Consider the following 23,277-nt stretch of genomic DNA (forward strand, 5'->3'; position numbering starts at 1 on the left):
ACCAGCCTGACTGAACAAGGATCCTGACCGAACAAGGATCCTGAAAACTGAGAAACGGCTCTCAGTTTAAAAGAAGCAAGAAAGAGCTGGGGGTGGGGAGGGAACCAGTCAGTCTTTTCTGCCAGCCCCTGTTCGTTAATGACAAGTAGCTCTATTAATTCCTGTCCAGCCCTGCCTGGAGACACTAATACCAATCTCGTTCACTTCTGCAGCTGAGAAGTGCCATGATCAATGGGGAAACGGGCTACCTCTCTATGGACGTGAAGGTCCCTGTGGATAAAGGGGTAAGAAATTATCCTTCTGTTCAGGTCACAAGAGAGAGGGGATGGCAAATGGAGAAGAACCGCAAAGGATGTGGTTTTAATGCTCAGCATTTCTGAGTGTGAGGATTTTATTGTTTCACCACATATAAAACACATGCACTAAAGACATAAAACAGAGCATCGTTAGAAGTGCTCTTTATACCTCCTGACATTCTGCTCTTACAAAGGCATTGGAAATGCCTCACAGCTCCCTTCTTCGTTCAGGTAAAGCCAAAACCCATGTTGTCCATTATTTATAGGGCTGTGAAATGAATTGGAGATCTTCAAGAGTTTAGAATGGGGAAAGACTATGCTGAGCTGACCTAGACAGAAAGAGGTTTGGATGCTGTTTTGCAACTCCCTTTCCCTACCCAAAAACACTCATGAAAACTTTGTCCCTCACTCTGTCAGAACGTGATTTCCTTCATCCAGGTCCAGGATTAAATTTCTATGCAAATATTTACAGATGTTTTATGAAAAGTTCTAGTGAAATGGAGACTTTTGAATGCTCCCTACCAGCTCTAATGTAGGGTTATACATCTTCTCTTGGAATCAGTGCAAAATTGTCTTGTACATTTACGTTCACTGGTACTTTTTCATTCAGGTTTATTTAACTCGCCTAAAGATTTTGGCTTTCACCATTTCCTGTTAGGAAGTATTCCAGAGTCCTGCAAGTTACACTGCCCAGAAGTCTTCCATATTTCAGGAAAATTTTCCATCTTTTATAGAGAGCGTTTTTTTCAGCGATCAAGCTGGCTGAACTGCTCCTGTGCTAAGCCACAGTCAGCACCAATTCCAATAAACCGACTGCCCACAGCCACCGGTTGAAATGGTGCCATTTCCTAATGAAGACACCCCTCCGTTTCCTCTGAATGGTTGCACCGCTAGACCTTGTAACTAAATTCACTTTCTCTATTCTTGGTGTTTGCAACTATCAGGTCAGGTACCTGTCAATGGCTTTGCCCTTCTCTTGGGCCTTGCCAACATCTGCATTTGAAATCCTTGCACACTTCAGTCCCAGCAGTTCAGCGATTATTTTTGTTCCCTTTGTCTCTTGTATCGTTTCTGTTACACAAGTACCAGGGCTTCACTGAATTATTTGAGTACTGTCTCCCTGTTGCTGTGTAGAGAGCATCTTTTCTCTTCAATAGGGTTTTTCTGAACAGGGAGCCCCAAATCTCCTTTCTGCTGTCCCTTCAATTTTTTCTCCCTCCCACAGCTGACCCAGAATAGCTGCCTTGTTTTCCATGTTTCTTAGCTATTTTTTTCCAGTTGCCATTTTTCCACAAGAATCCCACGCTTTTTTGCCCAGTCTTTCTAATTTTGGGGGCTGTTGGGACTTTTTCCCAGTATGCAGAGAAATATTGGTTTGTTTTGTCTTACGGATTGCTGTACATAAGGGCTCCTAAGACAGAGTCTGTCCCTCTCATTAGATCATTTTCCCTCAGTGCCCTGTTGCTTACTGTTTCTTTTTGTTTACAGTACTGCAGCTGATTCTCACTTCACATCTTATTTAAGCTCACTTTAACTGATTCTTTAGGATAAAATTTCATGAGAAGCTGTTTCAACCGCTTTATATAAACTCGGATACATTGCACGTCCTTTACTGCCTTCATCCATCACCTTTGTTATTCTGTCAGAAAAGCAATCAGGGTTTTCCAGCAAGATCTATTCTTTGTAAGCCTAGATTGCTTATTTTTCTAGCTTAACCTCTTTCTCTGTCTCTGTGCACCTTCAATAACATTCTTTCTGAGTCATCCAAAGATACCTCTTTAGTATATTTTAGGGATATCTTTCTGCTCCCCTAATCAGGGAAAAAAAGATAACAAAAAGTAGCTTTGGTAAGAGATGTTATCTGTTTTATTCTGTGACTCTGCAAGCGTTACGGAGTGTAATATGAGACTGAATCTGAGTATGTGACAGTTTTACTATTATCAGAATACACATGGAGCGAGGACCAGAAGTGAATCTTAGCAATTCCCACTTGTACTCTAGTAGCTGATGAAGCAGAGCAGCGTTGAAACAAAGAAAGTGCTGACAGAGCCTTGAAACAAAGAGAATGAGGCAGTCAGATGGCAGAGAGAAGGGCTGAGTGAAAGGGATAGAAATTATTCTGTCAGCCACATAAACGTTGATTCCCCAGGTTGATCTCAGGAAGGTACTGAAAGCAGAGTGAGATAGAGAGGGAAAAATAAGGATCAAAGACAAGGGGTGGCTGTTATAGAGATCTAGTGCAAAAATGTTGCTTGCAGATGGGGTATAAAAGGGTTTTGACTGTGAAAGCAGAAGATTGAGGACATGGGCAGGAGCTGTGGCAAACCACTGATAATGGCATTAGCTAGGACTGCCTGCCTAGTACAGTGACAATACCTAAACTTGAAATACATGTGTTCTCAGACCGCAGGTGCTGGTAGTCAGCCATCCTGTTGCTGTGCCAACATGCCCGTGTTCTTGTCTTCTCCCTTGTTCTGCGCTGTGTAGCAAAGTCCTGCCTGATCATCCTCAGCCCCGCTTGGCTCAAGGATGCCTCTGTTTCTCTTCCTTCCTATGGATAAGGGGAGATACCTCTAGCTGTCCTGGGGAGGGCTGGCCAGCCATCCCCTCCCGTATCCACACAGAGGTTTGTCCTCCTTCCCACCAGGCACAAGTGCTGAGTGGCTGTATGGGCAGAAGAGGGGCAGGTCAGGGGAACAAAGGATAAGCAGAACAAGCCCTGCTGAAGGAAAGGGTCTCAGAGCAGTGGGACCCCTGGGCCATTTTCTATTGCATCCTTTCCCCCAAGGGCAGGCCTACATCTCCAGGTGTCCTCCTTCCCCATGCCTGTCCGCCATCAGATCAGAGCATATTAGCAAGGAAAGGGAGGGTTAATACCTCTTGTACCTTCCCCACAGTCACCAAAACACCACCATATTCCTTAGGGGTATCACAGCACTTTTGGAACATCTCAGCTCAGCAAAAGACCTCGGACCCTGTTCTTCAGCAGTACACAATTGCCATGCAAGGAGAGAGAGGGGAGGGATGGGGCTGAGCCATCTGCCACCTCCTCATCTGACAATAACCCCTGTCCCCATCAGCCCATCCGCTGTGTGCACAAACTCAGGGCACGCTGTGGAGCCGGCGCTGGCTCACCCTTTGTGCCTCCCTCTACTTCCACTGCTGCACAGCTTGAGCAGGTTAGAGCAGGCGCAACTTTCCCTGGGGAACACTGAGTTTTCTGTGTTCACTCCCTGTCTCCCACACACATCCTCTCACCTCGTTTTCAGACCGGGGCTGGGATTTTAAACATATTAGGGTTCATATACTGGCATAAGGGTTGGATAGAAACTTTCCAAAAACTTTTCTCCTTTGGAAAAGAGTTCCACTGAAATCAACACTTTCCTACAGGAAAAGGCCAGTCTGGCAAACAGCTGAAGTTCTGAAGCAGCTTTCAATAATCTGAAATGTCTTCAGTTGAAACGTCAGTCTGAAAAAAATATTTTCATGTGAATCAAAACAGCTTGGATTTGAATCAGCACTTTTGTTTAATTCGAAAATGTAAATTGTTTCTTTTACTGACTTGTTTTTTTTTTTTTTTAACAAAATTGGAATATGTTAATATTTTGTCCCAGTTTGGCATGAAAGCAAATGTCAGAAATCTCAGCATTTCCCACAGGAGTGGGGAGACTTGGCCCCGGCTGCCCACCCATACAGTGGGTAGGTTTGCCATCCTTCCTTTCCTCCTACCCCGCCTCTCCTCCCTACCTGCCCCACTGAGCCCCCCTCCTGCTGCAGATGATGATGATGTGCAAAGACATCAAGGTTGCTCTGTACAGCAAAAGAGCAGCAGGGCCCCAGTGCGTCGGCTCGGAGGGTGCGAGAGGCCGGGCAGCTTCCCCCTCACCCCTTCCTGCAGCCTGTGCAGGAGCCCTAGAGCAAAGAAAGGCTTAACTCAAGCCCTAGATGGAAAGACAGAGTGGCTGCCTGGATCCTGAAAGTCACAAGTTGCTGAATATGCTGAATACCACACATTCATCCCTGGCTCCAGCCAGCCCTAGCAGGGTGTGAAGTGTTGGTAATGATCAACTGCTTTCGCTTAGCCTTGGGCATGTATATCCCAGGTCCCCATCATCAGCATGCTCTTGGTCTGTCAGATGGTCTCTCACTTTCTTATTCATGCTCTTCTTCCAGAAACGAGTTCTCTTCCTCACCAATGATTATTTCTTCACGGACATCAGTGGCACACCCTTCAGGTGAGCAAGGACTCCCATGACACCACTATGGTGTATCAGAAGTCCTACCATCAGGGACAGGAAATCGGTCCTTTTTCTTCATAAAACTGGCTACGATTCATGAGTAGAGCAGTGTGAATAACTAGCTACTTTGCTCCTATAGCCACTGAAATATTCTTTGGGGTCAACTCAGAAGAAATATTATGATCTATCTGAAGTTCAGAGTCCAAAAGCTCTACCTTAGGTGAAGCGTGTTGTTTCATTTCAGAGAAATGAGACATCTGCAACTTTCAGTTCCATGGAATATGTTTTATGTTCTGGTGCATGGCCCTAAACAAAGCATTGTTATAAACTGAAAATTATAAAACATCACATAAGAAATCAAGCAAAAAATTGTGGGTTTTCCCAGCTGAAGTGGTTTGAAATTGCCATAGATTTGAGAAATATCGTTGACCCAAACCTACAATGTTCACCAGAAAAATTGTCACCAAAAATGCCTCATAGCTCTAGAGACAGGTTCCTTAGCCTCTTGGGCTGAAATCGGATCTCACTTAATCCTCTTTTGATGATGTTCTTTTCTTTAATAGCTATGGAGGGAGTTAATGTCTTTAAGGGTTGTAATTGCAGGGAACGCAGTGTCATGTTTAGGGATTACTCCTCTCCTTGCTGACAAACCCTCTGTTTTCCTTCCTGCCTGCAGCCTGGGCGTTGTGCTGTCCAGGGGACACGGGGAGTACATTCTGCTGGGGAACACTTCAGTGGAAGAAGGTAGGTTAATTTGAAATAGCCACACTGTCCTAGGGCACAAGGTAGCTCCTCTGAACTTCACTCCTTCACTTCTCCTTCACTCTATGTATCATCTGGTTTCAGGTTTGCACGACCTGCTCCAGCCAGACTTGTCTTTAGCGAACGAATGGTAAGTGGAGGCAATCTTGTCAATGACACGGGACTTTGTCATGAGATTTTGGCAAAGTTCCCAGCAATTTGGTTTGAGTTTACTACCCTCTGTGGCCTAGAGAAAAAGCAGTGTTGTTCAGGGACTGTACCTGGAAAAACCTAAATGTCTCCAGGCAGTTCAGTCCCACCACTTCCTTTGGGAGATCCCACCAAGGCCTGGCACATCCCTCTGCTAAGAAACATCTCCTGAGATTTATCTGTCAGTTTTCTGTGCTCAAACTTACTTTGTTCTTCCTCGTGTTGCTCAGAATTGTGCTACAAAACCTACAGTATGTCAGACCTGTCAAGAAATTTTGTTGCAAGCTTAGTGAGAGATTGAAATGCTTTTTTAAATTCTAGCTTATTTTTGGTTGGAATTCTTCTGAACTGAGGCTAGACCTAATTTCTAGTGAACACAGAGGTGATTTATGACCCCTGTTTCAATAGCAAGCATAATTTATGGGTTTGCTTGGTTTGGATATGAAGTAGGGTGAAGCATGGCACTTTCCTTTTATTGCTGTGAGGTTTGGGATTTTCATGAACCCAACATTCAGTTACACACTCAGGCACATGAACCCCGTCTGAATCAAAGCCAAAATAACTATATTCAAGAAGCCCTGCAGCCCTTCACACCTCTCATTACACTGTCAAGTTTCACAGGCAGCACATTTGAGACACAAGCAGTGACTTCTCCTTCTTCTACACCTAACTTGGAATGTCAGCTTACCACACTTTACATATTCATTTCTCTTAGACTCCTCTCATAAATCATTCCTTTCAACCCCTTTATGAGTTGTAATTCTCCCTTATAACCTCTTCCTCCCCTTTGTCCTGACAATGAAACAGTAAAAATTGGAGGCAGGATTAGTAGGCTGGTTTCTTTTGTAATACAGAGCATTTGTAATACTCCCACTTCTCCCCAGACTGTGTCCTGAGGCTGCTGCAGCTGTGTCCCTTTGGGACAGCTTTTTTTTTTGCCACCATATCATACTGCAAGATCGTTCCTCATCTCACATTTTGTTTCTCTGTCTCTTGCTTTTTCTGCTCCCAGTCTGGCCTTACTCACATTGCACGTGACCCTCTGCTTTTCAGGTCTCTCCATCACATTGTTATTGTTTATATATACACACAGGTACACATCTTACACAACATGTAATACAGATGATTGCTGGAAGGATTGCTGGAATGTTGCATTGTGAGCTTATGCTGGAGAACATAACGGCAGCCCCACTAAGCACAGCAGTCATGTTAATTGGTGCTTGGTTTATTGGTAGGGTTTGACTTACAGCCACGTCGTTAGCTTTTGAGTGGGCACAGCACGCATCAGCAGCAGCAAAATCTTTGCAGCCCGAGCCCTCTCGCTGAATTTTTGTTTGCAGTTATTTTTTTTACAGAAGCATTTGCTTGAACTGGGGTTTCTCTTTGCCCTTGCGGGCTTCTTCTCCCCTCCCCACCAGGATTTACTGCATCACCGACATCGATCCGGACCACCGGAAGCTCAGCCAGCTGGAGGCTGTGATCCGTTTCCTCACCGGAGAGGAACCTGACCTGGAATGTGAGTCCCAGGCACTGAAAGGGCCCTGCTGGGGGTTTTCCTGTACCTATCACAGGGGAGAAGGGACTGTGACAGATTGGTGGCAGTCTGAGCTCCTGTGGCACCTGCTCACACAGGCAGGACTGAACTCAAGCCCAGCTTAATTCACATGTGGCAATGAGCTGAGGATCCTCTTCCTTGTCTCTGTCACGTGATTTTTTTTTCCCATTTCAAAGCTATCACATAACTCAGCCTTATTGAAGGTCTCAGCATAGGAAATACTGGAAGGTGAAAGGCTTGAATGGAGCTTGGTGGGGGCTGCACACCATGTTTAAGCCAGACTGACCAGCTGGGCTAGAGGGGACGATGGCAGGAGGAGCCAAGAAAGCTGCTGTGACTACTCTGCTCCCCAGGGCCCCAGCCAGCATCCTCCGAGGGCTGCATGGTGCCATCTAGACAGATGGGTTATTTCAGAACAAGGATTATTAATCTTGTTTTCCAAACACAATTGGTAACCGATTTGGGGAAAAAATTGTTACAGGATGATTATCTTTCCTGTTCCCCCTGCTGCTCCTCTCTTGCACCAGGTCCCATTCTCCAGGCAACATGAGCCACACAAGCAGCTGATATAGCACCATTACTGAATGGGATCTCCATCTTCATCTACAGGTGGGCAGCTGTGCATGGGAACTCCCTACAGCAATTTAGCTTCAGGATGTCCTTCAGCTCACCTCACTCTCCATGGCTTCAGCCCCCTTAGCTGTGCCAAGTACAAGTTTTGCATGTAATGCTCCACCTGAGAGGCCCAAACCTTTGGCAAAAGGCTGGAAATCTCTTAAAACTAAAATCAAATGTAATCCAATAATTGTTCCTCTCTTGCACAAGGTGAGCAGACCCCTCCTGGCTGTCTTTGCAGCAGGCTGAAAAGAGGAGATGTGAGAGCTGAAGAGGCCTGGGAGGAGAAGGAGGAAAGTTTCAAGAGAGCCGACTATGAAAAACATGCAGCCTTGGAAGTGCTGTTGAGGAAAAGCAAATATGATTTGGACACATCCTAGATATGTGGGGCCTGGAGAGGGAAAGATCTGGTAGTGACCTCTGGTTTGGAGGTCTGAATGACAACAAGGATGGAGAGACGGATCCTGACAGCTGTGACAAAGAAAGGAGAAAGGAAGTTGGGAGAACTTGAGAGAAAACATTAGAGGAGACTTAGGACTTCAACCCAGAAAGCAGAGCCAGAAACACTGAAGATGGTGGGGGTGGCTCCACCTAGAAGAGCACTGAAAGGGGCATATCTGCAATACAATAGCCATGACACTCTCACAGGAGATGAATGCAAGCAGGGCAATACAGAAATGAAACAGGTCAAATCAATGGGGTTTTAGAGTATGTCATTTTAGCACATGATGATAGCTTGAACCTTCCTAAACACCTCTCAGTTCCAATCCAGGGTGGATTAGACTCGTAGCCTACACTGGCCTGAGCATCTAGTGGAAATCAGGACAGGACAGTGTTTTGTGAGACTTACAGGAAGGAAGGAGGGCTAACAGAGAAGCCAATGACCACAAGGACAGAGTAGAGGCCATGAAGAAGTCACTAGTGGTTTTGAAGAAAGCTTCTTGAGTGGAACGGAGTGGCTGGTGTCCAGCCACAGGGTGCCACAGGGCACCCAGAAGAGAGGTCAAGGCAGGGATTTGAGGCAATGGCTGTGGACAGCCTGTTCAATCAAGGAGAAGGTTGGAGTGAAGTTCTGATTAATTGAAAGCCTCTCACTTGCCCACACTTTCAAACCCAAACCCTTCCACTGACTTTGCAGGGGAACCAGTCTGATGATCTTAGCTGTAACATCTGTTCCTGTGCCCTTTATCACCCAGGGTTGCAGGTCCTATTCTCAGTCTGTAACAGGAGGTCTCTTTTTGTGCCATATTGTTCCATGGTCCTGGCTGGGCAGATGTTCCTTAACAAGGGAGTATCTAAGATACCTAGGGAGGTGCATGTTTTTCTCTCCTGATTTTTGTTCACCCTTCTTAGGTGATGAGGAGTTGGTCCAGGAAGTGCTGTTTGATGCAGTGGTCACTGCACCCATGGAGGCCTACTGGACAACACTAGCCCTCAATATGTCCATGTAAGTGTATGAGAAATGAGTATGGGTAAAACATCATTGAAGATGCACCTCCAGATGCTATGGGCTTATGTAGTGCCCGAAACAGTCACAGACCCTTGCACAGCACATAAGAAATTTTAGAAATAGCTCAAAAAGCTGATAGAAATAGATCAGTAGCTTTAGAAATAACTCAAAAAGTGTCTCTCAGGAGTGGACTCCATCAGGCTGGGCTTTCTCAAGAGAGCCTTCAGTTTGGTAAGGGGTTTTTTTTGGTAATGCAACCCATGTCTGAATATCACTGAAGGACAGCAGTGATTCAGATGTGACACTGCAAGGGGTGTTCAGCAGCAGTTCTTTGCAGCACCTAACTCAGATGCAGTGCATTTACCTCTTTAGTTGGTAGCATTTGGTATCTCAGGGCACCTGAGACCATTTCAGTGTAAAGTTATTATGAGTTATTTCCCCATGCAACAGTTATCCCTTTGAACAGCAGCACTGTGTTTTGGCTTGACTTCCCATATGACTGTAGCAGAAGTTCCATCCCAGGTGGCAAGGAATTTGCTCGCTTACCAGCAATGAAGAAAAGGGAGTTTGGTCTTGTCTCTATTGGTGATACCTTTAGATTGAGCCTCGGGAAGGCAGTGGACAGGCTGGCTTCAGTAAACAACTTTCTACTTTATTATTTCCAGTGAGGCACCTGTTGCTTGTAGTATCTAGTATCATGTCACACAGATCTGCTTTCAGCAGACAACACTCTACTTAAAGACATGTGTGACCACAGGACTCCTGTCCCTGTTTCAGTTACCAGTATCCCTACCACTAACAGAGGTTGAGCCAGTGGCAATCATGTTAGAACACCCAATTTATCAGTACATCTTTAAACAACTACACCAACACCCTCATCACTTTAAACCCATCACACTGCAGCAGGCTCTCCACCATCTAGCTGTCCCATCTGTGCCCTTGATACCTCCAGCAAGACATTTCAGAATCAATCTACTGCTTCAGAGTCATTCTGCTGCGCTGCCCATCCTCTGCATTCTTGATAAAGCCATTCTCTCTCTGCAGTTCTCTCCCTCACTTCAGCTTCACGTGGGCAGACTGGAGCAGGGCTAGTGGGAGAGGAGCTTATAGTCTACTCACAAGACAATTAAATCAGCAAACTTCAAAGGTGTGAATCTAGGTACAAGTCTAAACCTGCCAACTGTTAGCCAGTAACAACCTGTTGCATTAGCAGGAAGGAGCCGGTGTCACTCCCTGTGTAAATGGGTTATATTGCAAATGAACTTGGGACCACATCTCCAGGTGTGGCTTCTGGTTTGAAAGGCCCTCACCCTGGGACAGGGAGATGGCTGTTCTTCTGAGAACTGTTTGCTTCTGCCTATGTGTTTCTGTTTCACAGGGAGTCTGACGCAGGTGTTGAGATGGCGTTTCTGGGCACTCGGGCTGGACTTATGAGGAGTGCCCTATATGTGGGCTCTGAGAAAATTTCCAACAGGTAAGCCCCTAAACTGCATTAAGGGGTTTCTCTCAGTGTCCCTGAAGGGGCAGCACAAAATCACCATCCGCCTTAAAAGTGTATTTGGGGAGACAAAAACAGAAAGGAAAGGAGCAACACCTTGACGGTATCAGTGCTGATTTGCAGAGTCAGGGTAGGGGTCCTTTGTCTTCCTCTGGTCCTCCTGAGTTCTTAAAATACTGTCCCAAAATGCATTCATTTCAGTGAAAACCTTCCATCATTCCCTGACTTCAGTCAGCTAACAGAGAAAATGTCCACAGTTACTATATATCCCCAGGACGATTTTGTAGTGCAGAGGCTCTGCACTCCAGTGCCCCTGTGACATTCCAGCTTGGCTAGGTTTGATCTTTCTGTCTCAATTCCTCTTCCAGGCTTATTCTGTTCTGCTTCTTATATTGCCCACATCGCAGTAGTACCCCAGTGCCTTCCAGTGAGGCATTAAGTGATGTGACTGACATCTGTCACATATGATTCATTCTCTTGTCCTCTCCCTCAAGGCAAAAGTGTGTGTTCAGTGAAGGGTTTTGACATGGAAAGGGTATAGTTTGCATTTTTGTTGCGTTTTGAATACGCAGGATGGTGCATGCTGCTGTAAGAGAGGACAGGTCACAGAGGCACACCAGCAGATGGAACAGAAGGGGACAGTGTCTGTGATGGTCCTTAGCTTCTTGGCAGCTGTTTCACTGTCTCCGAGTTCCCAAAACACGAGTCATACGTTCAAGGCAGAGAGTTCTGCTGTGCCTGAAAGGTGACGCTCTTCATGTTTTTGAGGCAATATGGATGTCAGAGTAGCCAGGCTCTGGCAACAAGGGAGAAAACAATGTGTGCTGCAGGAGGCTAATACAATTCCCTATCCCCCACTGCTCATCAGGAGCATCGTTCAATGCTTTTAAACAGCCGCAGTCACCACACTGCAGTGACAGACCCCCGCACATCACGCAGGAGGTACTTCTGGAATCCCCTGAAAGGAAGGAACGGTATAAAATGAGTAATTATTATTACATTAAAACAAAAACAAAAAACAAAACAAAAACCTAGCAAAACAAGAGCCTGAAAACTAAGGGCATTCGTCAGGCAGGACAGTGGGACCTCCAGGGAAGCCAATGACCTGATTTTCGCAAGGCCTCTCCTGAGCACCCACTTGCCATACCTTCAGGACTCATCCTCCTTCAAGGAGCACCCGTTTCCTCAAGGACTTCAGTCCCTGCACCTCTAGGAGCTCAGTATTTAGCCGCTGTGGCACGACCTTGGGTTTGGGGGTGGGTGTTTTCTTGGTTTTGTTGGGGGTTCTTTTGTAGGAGACTATCCAATTCCTTTTCCTCACTCCCTCCCCATTCTCCCCTCAGTAATTAGCGGCCTTCCGCTGGCCACCCGCCCGCTTGGCTTCCCTCGCCCACCCACTCACACCCTGCCGTGCCTCCCTTCTCACTCCCGGCCCTGCACCTTTGCTCCTCACGGCGTAACCTGCCAGGCCCCAGGCGGAGAAGGGGGACATCTTCCCTCCCGCCCTCCCCAGGCACTAAAGCCCCAGAGACCGCGGGAAGCCGCGGCTGCCACCGCCCCGCCGCCAGCAGGACCCCGCCGGCCCGCGGCCTCCCCTCGCCCGCGCCTCGTCCGCCCTCGGGGCCGGCGGCGGCGTCGCCGAAGGCCTCGGCCGGGGCAACAGCGGCACCTGGCGGGCGGCCGGCGGAGGCGCTGGCCCCGGTGCGGCGGGGAGCGGGGCGGAGGAGCCGCCGCCGTGCCCCCGCGCCCTAACGGAAAATGGCGGCGGTTGTGCCGCGGGTGGGGGTCTGGCCGTCAGCGGCTCGGCCCGGCCCGGCTGCCGGTGTGAGCACTGAGCCCGTCCCGGGGTCGGTGGCAGACCCCACACCGGGAGGCCTTGCAAACCGCCCCGGGGCGAGGGATGCTCCGTGAGGACCCTGGTACGGGTGTGTTTCGGTCGCCCGGGGGTTCCCGAGCTCCCTGCGCCGCAGGGTGAAGCCCCGGGTGATGTGCCCAGCCCCAGGGGTCCCACTGCGTTGCCCCAAGGTGGGCTGCCACTCACTCCTCCATACCACATACAAAGGCTGCCCTGGGTTTTCTCCTGGCAGGAAATTCCTGACACGGAAAGACAAGGAAAGTATCTTCACCATGGACCACTTCCCTCTGTGGTACCGCCGGGCGGCCGAGCATCCCCCTGGGAGCTTCATCTACAGCATTGTCTCAGAAGATGATTCAGGTAACCCCAGCCTGAACACCAGAGCAGAGGAGAGGGGAAGAAAAAGCTTTTTGCATCTTGCATCCCATGCCACACTCGTCCCAGTCCCTTCATTGCCACCTCCCACCTGGTGGGAAGTGCTGAGACCTGGCATCCTGGCATTATCGTTACACCAGCGTAGTGGCGGAGGAGTTACGGCCAAGACACTGGACACAGTGGAAAGAGAAAGCTACAAGCTGTGGGGAAGGCGGGCAGGGCTGTGTAATGTGAGGTTGCAGAGGAGGTGAAGGACCCATGGAAACGCAGAGCCTGGGTAGACAGAAGGATGTAGGGAGGTGGGGAATCACAAGGTACTTGTGGGGCTGGAGAACACGTCAGCCGTGAGAAGGGGAAGGGAACGGTATCACAGAAGCAATTAGACACGTAGGTGTGACAAGGCCTGGGAGGAAACATTATCGGGAGAAGTGGATGACAGTAACAGGTAGGGATCAGTAAGCACTTAGTCAGGAAGTCTAAGTTTAGAGGGTGTCATTTTTTTTCCATCACCACTTCCCATGACAGGAAAGGATTGGTTTGTTATGGAAGATGGTGGAGGAAAAGGGAGGGCTTTTCAATGGCTTCCTCTTGGTGAGAGTGTCTCATTGGTTCCCTATCCCATCATACTACTAGACTATGGTACCTCTTGCCCAGCTGAGGAGCTCAAACACAAGAGGTAGGCAAGGAGTGGCTTTTCAGTGTCTCTTGCTTAGGGTGTTTGTTCCCGTGAGTTTGTAGGGCCGGTCAGGACCTCCTCAAAGGCTGGAAGAGAGCAGAAGAGCCTAGAAAGAAACAATCAAAACAAAATACTCATGTGAGACTCCTACACAGAAAGTAGAAGTCCCCTCTGTGCTCCTCCCTGGCCCCTAGCACTCCATCTCTGTCACGGAGCTCAGCACTTTAGCTGTTAAAGCTTTTTGTGGCGCAGTGGTGGGAGGCTGGTGGGTGGGAAAGCAAGTAGCAAAGAGGAGAAAACCAGACTGGGAGGCAAGAGAAATCAACCAGGATGTAAAGGGAGAGGAATGGAAAGAGAAAATATTTGAAACCTTCTACAAAATCCTCTCTCTGCCCAGCACCCTTACATCTCACTTAAAAGGCAAGCGTGGAGAGAGAGGGAGGCATGGCAGGAGGGATCTTTTACTCCCCTGCATGCCACAGCATTTGCTCATTGGAATAGAGCATGGGTTAGAAAACCAGGCAGTGAGACCCTGTGGGTCTTCTTAGGGCAGCCATTACCCAGGCCACAGTAGTCACTGCTGGCTAAACATTGGGGTTGTGGCTTGATGTGGCTTTCTTAAAAGTCACAGGTAGTTTTGCACAGATAATTACAGAATTCAAGCAGCTGCCACTGTTTTTTGTGTTACATGGCTATTGGTCAGAATCTTCAATCAAGTCCAGGACCACATTCACCTGGAAACCTTACAGGCACATTGTAAGAAGTAGTACCTGGCCCTTATGAAGACCTAAACTGTAAGGAAGATTATTAATCTCTTTAGAGATGAGCAGCTGGTCTTAGAGAGACTGTGATCCATGACATCACACAATATGCCTGTGAAGAGCCAGGAAATAATACTCAGTGCTTCTGACTCACAGCGCTTCACTGTCAGGAGAGTCCAGGGCTTTCCTTGACGTCTGATGAAGCAGGAGTGCCTCACCTTTTGGCCAGAGCAGACCACCCAGGTTCTTTTGAAATTCTTGATGATTAGATGCTGAAGTCTCCCTTTCATGCTTTTCACATGACTCTGTACATGCCTGCCCTGTGACAAGGGGTTTTCATGGTATATGTACCTCTCATCACATAAGAGGGAAAAGCCTGTGTTGGGAAGGAAACCAGGAGGTCATCAGAATAATTTATCCAGGTCACCTCCTTCCAGTGTCCAAAAGAATCAGGGAGAAGACAGCAAGGAAAGCTCTGCAAGTCAAGTAGAACTGTTCTTGCAGTTCAGATCTCTCGTGTTGGGTGTTTTGGGATTTTTTTGGTTTGTCTCTTTTTTTTCCTAGGGTTGCTAAGTGTATTTTGCTTATTTGTCCCATCTGAGGGAGAGAAAGAAATTTGGGATTCACCATAAAGGCAGGATTAGGCTCAAGGCACGTGAGCATAAGTTGGCCGGGTATTTGTTTCACAAGGGCTTTACTATTTCTGACATCCTTGAGCAAGTTAGTCTGGCTTCAGTTAAAAAAAAAGCAGTGAGAGACTCCAGGCTAAACTGTGGTAGACACAGTTGTGCCCAGGACACACTGAGTACCAATGGAAATAATGAAGGCAGAAATGGAAAGCAATAACACATGCTGGAGCTCTTGGGAAGAGAAGAATCCCTGACCCATCTGTCTGAGCAAGAGATTTCCATACAGTACGTGAGGAGGGAATCAGTCGCAGGCTAGATCGATCATGCTGACCTTCAGACTGTCCCCTGGCAGTTTCAAAAGAGGTGCCCCAGCTGAAGCTAATCTAATCGCTTTAAAAAAGAATACTGAAATGGAATCTGTCACATGGACAATTGCAGGCTGAAACAACTGCACTAACAAAGAGCGGGGAGGTGGGGTCCAGTTGCTTAAACCTATCCAGCCATGCTATTTTAAATGCCCCGTGGGAGCCAAGAGATCTGCACAGGCCTGGCAGATGTGACACAGGACCTACAGGATGCTTAAAGCAGCAGCTAAAGGATAATCAGGACACCCGGGGACATAACAGAGTTTAGGCAGCCAAGTCACAGAAGACCTTGTTTCTAAAATGGAGTGCACCCTGGAGGTACCTGGAAGTGCTGTGTCTTGTCTTTCCAGTTTGTGGTGGTGGCCTGGCCTGGCATGGGTAACAGAGCTAGGTGTACGCCTGGCCTTTGCTGTGCAAGAGTCAGTGTCAGAATTACCAGTCCTGCTTCTCCTCTGTCTATGGAGTTTAGCTTGTGCACAAAGCAGAATAGCTTTCTGGCCTAAGAGAAGCTCTACATGCCCAAAATTGAGGAGGCCAGTCTTTTCCATTTTCTGCTGAGAACGCTACTTTTTTTCATGGGACATTATCTAGAAGAAAAAAAATTAAAAAATCTACTCACAGTCCCTTAGGTTGCTTATATGTCTTGAAAGATACAGTCCTCCAAACTCTTGGGTATTTCAGGGTTGAGGCATATATACACACTGGCCTGGATGTAAAGTGTGCGAGCAAGCTGCTCCTGCTGCATTTTACTCCTCTCTGGTGGTAAGCTAACCAAGCCTGCTGTATTTGTGTCTTGACAGAGGGAGGTGGCCTACCCAAAGTGGTGACAGTGAGCACGGCTGTGGCTGTATCTGTGGATGGAAAGATGGGTATTGCTGCAGGTAGGACGTTCTGGTTTCTCTTCTCATCTTGAATGAAACGGTTACATCTTGTATCAAGAGTGGGAGCTGAGAGCTGTTAGCTTGTCATTCAAGGGAAATGACAGGAGCCACAATAGCTTGTGATGTTGAAAACTAGGCTAAACAGAGAATATTAGAACAGGTACTGAATGGCTGATAGGCTTTTGAAAAGGAAACCGGCTGTTTGAATGGAAGCTTCCCATCTTCAGTGCTGGTGAATTTGTGGATTGAGACTATTTCTCAATATGAGAAGGTTGAGAAGTTGAGCATGAGTAGGTTGAGAAGTCCACGCATTGAACTGTTTGCAGGAGACACTTTTGGTTTTGGAAGAACAGCACGTTCATGCATCTTCATCGTTGTGTCAGCTGAAAAATAACTTTCATTGGTAGAATGAATGCACTTGTTGCTGGAATTCCAACTCAGACATATAGATTGCCAAACTTTTCTTTGTACCTGAGCTTTAAACCCCTTTTGGCAAACCTTCACTAGACTCTGTGACTACTTTTGGAAAATTCATAAAGTACATTATTTCCAACAGAACCCCAAAGCTTTTGAAGCTTTACTATTTTCTGCAACAATTGCTTCAGTCTTTACAGAAGTAAACTCAGAAGTGAAGCAAAGCAGCCATTTAATGAAACAAAGCAACATAAAAAAGCTGGCGTCATATTCCTACACAGAGTGGTTTAGTTGAATATTGGGGTAAGAGAAGATATTAGCTCAGTGGAATTTTTTTTAGACCTGGAAGCATTGACTAAGGGAAGAGGTTGATGAAACAGGTAATGGCGTAATTGTCACCAGAAACATGCTGAGATGCAAAGTTTCTTGTGAAGGAATGGTTAGTGCTAATGAAGTCCTGTATGGTGGAGGGAATGATTGAGTAGAATAGATACCAAACAACGACTTTATTATATGAGTATCCAGTAGAGAAAAGGCCATATAGCAGATACCTTCAGATCAGAGAGTCAGCCATTGCTTTTTCTTAGGCTGGGCAAGATACAATGAATGGTCTTCAATACTAGTAGTCAGTAAAATTATGGCAGTTTAACTTCACCTGATGAAGCGTTCCTTATTTTCCAGGCTTTCAGCAAGTTCCAGTTGAGAGTGGTACTCTTTAAGTATCACCTGGGCATTGAGAAAGTACTTAGGAGCTGAAGGAGGGCTGTTATGAAATAGCACTTTTCACTAATATACCACCATTTCAAGCCCAAATCCAGAAAATTATTATGAAGTCTGTCAACAGACCCCAGTGAAATAGAGATGGCTTCAGTAAAGTTCATGTTAAGTAGGTGCTTGCGTCATAGAAACTGCTCTCAGAACTGATACTAACTGGCACTAGAATGAATATACCCAGCTGAGAATGAAATAGCATTGAAACTGAACCAAGAGTTTCTGTGCAGCACTGGAGTATTTTTCTAAGCATGAATTTGGGAGGAGAAAAAACCTTTCTTTTTAAAAAAAAAAGATTAGTTTTCATGGTTCTTTTCTTACCCTTTCCTGACCTGTGAGTTAGAGCAGAGGCACACAAGCAGTTCATCTAGCACTCAGCACAAATACAAGGAAGGAAACTTCTGGGTGGAATTGCTGGAGCAAGAACAAGTGGAAGGAGGATCTGCCCTGACAGAGCCATTTCTCTTCTGTCAGCAGCGCTTTTCCTAACCCCTGTGGAGATTTCCACCCCCTCAGTTATACTGAATGCTGAATTGACTGTCTGTGTGGACATGCTGTGAAGGGACAGGATCCTCTGCAGAGGGGAGAGGAGGGTGGAGAAAGCAGCAGAGGATAGTGAAAGAAATGTTAAAACAATAACAATAAGGTAAAAATTCTGTCATTTGTGGAAATGATACAGAACAAACCACTTTCCTCTCTGGTAACCGCAGAAGTTGAGACATTGAAATGAATTCTCAATTGCTTTCATTCCTTAAAGGTACTACGGTCCCTGTCACTAGCCCACACATAGGTGACCTGACCACAAGCATCTTCTGTTTACTTCCACCCATGGTACATACAGCTGGGTGTTCTTCATTCGCCATTTCTTATGTGTTGATGAAAACTAGGCATATTTCATCCACAGTATGGGCTGTGTGACAGCATTGAGGGAAGTAAGTTCTCCCAAAGGGGCCAAACCCCTTCAGGCCCCCAGCTGTAGCCCCCATTGACTTCAGCAGGAGCACAAGGGTTTACCGAGGTATGTCCTATCTTCTGGCTTGGACATAAGTTTACATCATGTTTTGGGGATTTCAGGGAGCAAAAAGGTACTATATCTGTTACCAATTGCTTTGTTTCCAGTAGTGTCTAGATTCATCATCTGAATCTTTCGTACCAGTAGTCATTTGAAAAAACCAAAACTGAAATAATTGTGGTCACACTACCTATTGCAATACTATTTGATCTTGAGGATAGCAGCTTTGAGAGTAAGGTTGTAGGTCTCTCTTCTTCTCCTCTCACATGAATATCGTCATCCTGAATGGCTGAGACCTGATTCTAGGGAACTTCACCCCACAGTGGAGGCTGCAGTGCAAATGATGCTGCAATACCATCCTGGGTACAGGAGAGAGATGAAGGGGAGGGAGTGGAGACACGGCAAAAGGCAATTAAAGCAGAATGGGATGCAGATTGCTGTTACTATTATTCTGATGGCATCAGCCCTCAGTGGGATTGATACCATGCTCATTTAGAGTTAGGTTACTACCAGTAGAGTTAGGTGCTACCAGCACTGGTTCCTAGAAAGCCAAATATCTGTTAGTCTTGTAGTTTTTGGATAAATGAAGTCATAGTTCTGTAAAAAGGGAAAAACAGAGACTTTTTAAGTGTCCCTATAAAAGTACAAGTGGTATGAACTGACCTGTCAGTCTGCCGCTGATTGTTACTGTCTCTTATTTGACTTGACGGTGCTTGGGGGGGATTTATAAGCACTCAGAAACATTCACTATGCATGCAGTGAAAAACTAAGCTCTAGGATTTACAGCCGTGTCTGAGGGGAGGGAGCACCCCTCGTGCCCCTGTGGGGAGGATGCCAGTGACAGGGACCGTTGGGCCCCTTTTCTTCTGGCAGCTGAATAGCAGTCCCCAGCCAAGGCAGAGAAAGGCGAACTGGTAACATCAAATGTCCACGAAGATGACACAGGCCTGGATGCTGTCAGGACATGAGGGAGCAGTCAGCTGGGATTAGAAAGCAATCAGGATGGAGGGCTGAGAGCAGGGGTGGAGGGGGGAGTACAAGGGCCTCTTTCCTCCCATTTTGGTCTGGCTTAGCTCAGTAGGGAGTTCCAGAATGGGCTTGGGGGCAGTCCGAGATGCTCCTCTCACCATTAGAGATGCTGCTCCACACAAGGACAGGTGGAGAGGTCATCAAATTCAGGAGGGAAAAGGGGTGTCTTCTGTCCTACCCTACCCTCTCCTCTTTTCACCTACCCTCTCCTACCCCAGTATACCCAACACCCTGTACCTGGGGCATGAGGGGGTGTGCAGAGTTTGAGGTACCCACAGGTGTCTCAGAGGACATGGCGGAGCCAAGACAGGGTCCACTTGTGCGAGCTGAGTTGGTGGGAAGCCATACAGGCAAACCTACCCTTGGCTTTGGCTATACCTCTTTCTTTGAATTAATAATATCTACCTGCTATATTGTGCTTTGGCACTTCAAAGCACTATGCAAACATTAAGTAATGCCTGGATGATTAATTATAATTAATTAGAAGGCAACTACTCTCCTGGGATGTCAGTCCGGTACCTTTCATGCACACTAATTTTGTTGGAAATGAAAAATAAGGAATTGTGATGGCACTCTCCCCAAGCCAAGTCCTGCCCCAGATAGCACTGTCATCTGCCCCCTCCCGTGAGTCAGTAGCCTGGGGCTTTCTGGTCCTCAGGGGTTGCACAGCAGAAATCACATGTAGCTGCTGACAGAAGCTTTTAGTGATTTAAAGCCCCAGTGAAACTGCTGGAATCTGTGCAGGAGTTTAGCTGTCACTTTGGGCTGTGTATGACGTCTCTTTCATTGCCTGACCTTCTTGCTGTTTGAGTTAACGTGGTTGTCAGCTGGCTGCCAGTCCCAACAGGGGCAGGTAGGTGTTTCTTCCCATTAGGTGCCTTGGCATGGTTGTCGTGTCTCAGGGATGGGAGACAGGCCATACCAACAAACCATAGGGCACGCACAGGCTCCATGGTGCCCAATAAAACAAATTCAAAGGGGCACTTGGGAGATGCAGGTTTATTTTATATGACACCCCTCTCTGTTTTTATTCAAAGTTACTGTTAGTTCTTATCTGCAGTGAAATTATTATCCCATGATGACAGCAGTAAGTGCAGATGTATTTGGGGAGGGTCCTAGGCAAGCTCAAAGAAGGGTGAGGGAAGATAAATACTGTCTCTATTTTACAGAGAGCGTTTTGGGACACTGAATTATTAAGGCCAGTATTTTCGGAAGAGCTCTGTACTCACAGCAGGAGCAGATTTTCAAAAAAGCTTAGATTTTTTTTCAAAAGTATTTGAAATCAATCAGTCTGAAAAATAGATAATGGGAAGTAATTTTGCCATTATACCGCTGGTTAAAATCCAACCTCTGTCATTCTGACGGAAGCTCTTCATTTGGAAAGCGATTACAGGCCAGCTTGATGTCTCTCCATCCTCTTCCTTGGTCCCCAATTTTGGCTACCTGCTGTCTGTTACCAGCGAGGAAAGAGAGGAGGTACAGGTGGCTTTTCAGCAGTTCTGTTGCTGTGGCATCTTTTCAAACTAATCTACACACAGTTCTGTATTCCTACAGTTTTGTTGCTTGGGTGGATAAAACATTTCAACCTCCTCTTTAGAAAAGGGCAGCTGCCCCTGTAGAAGCTGCTAAAATGTGTGGAAATGAGCTACAATAGTATGAGCACCTTTTCCATGGGAATAGCTGCATTCCAAGCTGGAGAATTAATATTATTTCACTAGACTAGCTTACATTACCCATACAAAACCTGAGAGCAGCTGATCTCTTGAATGTATGCTGCAATATTGAGAAGGAATGCTGCCCTTCTTTTAATGCTGGAGGTTATGCCAGCATTGGCCCAGTGCAGGGACTTCTGTGAACTCCTGAGGCATCACCTGGGTGCCTTTGTGGAAATCACAGTCTCCCTTGTGTCCAGCGGTAGCTCAGGTAGAAAGAAGGAAGACTCAACTCATTTTCACCCATCACTTGCTACGTCTGGTTTCTGCCTGATGCCATTCCCTCCTGGCAGTCCCCAAAGCCCAAGCAGTTTCTCAGGCATCCCTTTGATCTAACAAAATGAGAGACATCTAAAGGGGCTGTGCCTTGGAGCTCAGTCACAGAAAGTGTTAGGGGCACTCAGTAAGGCAGAAATGCCGATGATTTTAGTACTAACAACAGCCGTGCATTCTCCACCTCTCAGGATATCTGTCTGGAGGCCGTTATCAGTCGGTGCACATTTGGCTGGCCTAAGCAGCAAGCCAATACTCCGCAGGCCAGGGTATCAACATTACACGGTGCCATTGGTGTGCCAAAACCAGTGTCTCTTGTATCTTTCATCCATCCATCTGCCTGCCTGCCATCCATTGCAATCTGCTTTCCATACTGAGCCTTAGGGGAGAGATCTGAAAGCATAAATGCTGTTTTTTGGGGTGTTTCTGGGGCAGACACAAGCTGTTCTCTGAGCCAGACAAAAGTGGGGTGATTGACTTATTTTGCACTGGCTCTGATCTTACAAACTCTGCCTCTTGCCAAGGTTTGGTATCAGTGCTGGGGCCACATGGTTCCCTTTTCAGAACTGGTTATCCTCCAGCCAGGTCAGTGAACAGGCAGAGAGAACAAGCATCTGCCTGCAAAACTCCATATAGATGTCTCCATGCATATGCAGTAACTGGTGACAAGGGGCTCAAATACATTTATTTTATCCACAAACAGTGCTAAAAATAGGTGCGTGAGACATCTTCCATAACATTCTGCATACCCTGGCTGGACATCAGCAAATTCCTTTTCTTCCAGTATGTACCTGCTTTCTGCATAGGCTGTAAGATCTTCAGCACGGGGATCATGCCTCCTCCCTGTGTGTGTGAACATTACCTATTGTCTTGGGGATGAGCCCTTGGCTGGGGGAAAAGTGACCACAATAGCCAATTCTGTAGAATAAATATTTCCTCGTAGCCTCAGCCGCGTGCCGGCGTTTGCATGCTGCATCACTTACCAGGAAAAAAGAAAATTTAAGTGAATCAACCCTTTTTTCCTCAACTCATGTGGGCATCGCTTCACCCAGCACAGAGCCCCCACTGTGGGTGGGTGCCTGTGCCCAGACCCTGCCCTCACCAGCTGTTGCAGGGTATTTTTTCAGTAGGACACCACAACAATTTATGAGCAATGGGATTTCTCTTGCAGGGTCTTGTCAGGAATCCCCCTGGGACATCCCCAGTCCTGGAGGCTGTTCCAGGCTGAAGCTCCAGCCCGGGAGCCAGTTCTTGCCTGTGCCTAAGGCTATCCATCACTGTCGCCTCTATAGCTCCTCTGATTGCCATGGTTGTCACACTTGAAGGGAAAAGAGCCCTCGACACTGGCTCAGGAGGGGCTTGCATATAGCTGTATTTTTTAGATTGGCACCCGGCGCCTTTGCCGTGTTCCCTTTGCTTACAAATTATTTGATATCATTTTAATTCTGAGCCGAATTAGAGCAGTGCACGGGTTGCCATGGCAACCATTTCCTTGTGCCTTTTGGTCTGACTCATTGCAGACAATTACTCTCGCGCTCCAGGATTCACAGATGTGATAGGAGAAGAATCATGTGCTGGGCTTTCAACTTTTTTTTTTTTTTTGCTTTTAATTTCCTTCCCAGCCTCTCTTGCATTAACTCCTACCTAGCCAGCATCAACAGGGACCTGTATCTCTGCCCAGAGCCGCATGGGCCCATGGGAGCACGTTGCATGTAGAGTATGTGTAGAGGCACAAGGTGTGAGGGGATTTGTGCGTACGTGTGTGCATTTCCATGCACAGTTTCTCTGCGGTGCATTGTGCGGCTGTGATACCTGTCTGCCTGTGTAACCAAGGGATGTGCACAGATGCATATACTCACAGAGTGATTTGCACTGATTTCTCTCACATACTCTCACATGTGTTTTCTGTGTATGGACACTG

The 23,277-nt window shown here is 46.9% G+C and overlaps 1 protein-coding gene across 1 annotated transcript in view; it reads left to right on the forward strand.

The window, feature by feature from the left end:
- The window catches only part of CACNA2D4 (calcium voltage-gated channel auxiliary subunit alpha2delta 4), a 131,573-nt gene that overhangs the window by 45,598 nt on the left and 62,698 nt on the right, over positions 1-23,277 (forward strand). The window contains exons 19-27 of the mRNA XM_074163365.1: positions 213-284; positions 4,470-4,531; positions 5,211-5,278; positions 5,381-5,426; positions 6,904-7,001; positions 9,009-9,102; positions 10,484-10,579; positions 12,691-12,818; positions 16,065-16,145. Coding sequence (XP_074019466.1) covers positions 213-284; positions 4,470-4,531; positions 5,211-5,278; positions 5,381-5,426; positions 6,904-7,001; positions 9,009-9,102; positions 10,484-10,579; positions 12,691-12,818; positions 16,065-16,145 — 745 coding nt within the window. The remainder of the gene's footprint in view (positions 1-212; positions 285-4,469; positions 4,532-5,210; positions 5,279-5,380; positions 5,427-6,903; positions 7,002-9,008; positions 9,103-10,483; positions 10,580-12,690; positions 12,819-16,064; positions 16,146-23,277) is intronic.

Source organism: Numenius arquata, chromosome 2 (assembly GCF_964106895.1).
Source record: "Numenius arquata chromosome 2, bNumArq3.hap1.1, whole genome shotgun sequence".
Taxonomy (NCBI): domain Eukaryota; kingdom Metazoa; phylum Chordata; class Aves; order Charadriiformes; family Scolopacidae; genus Numenius; species Numenius arquata.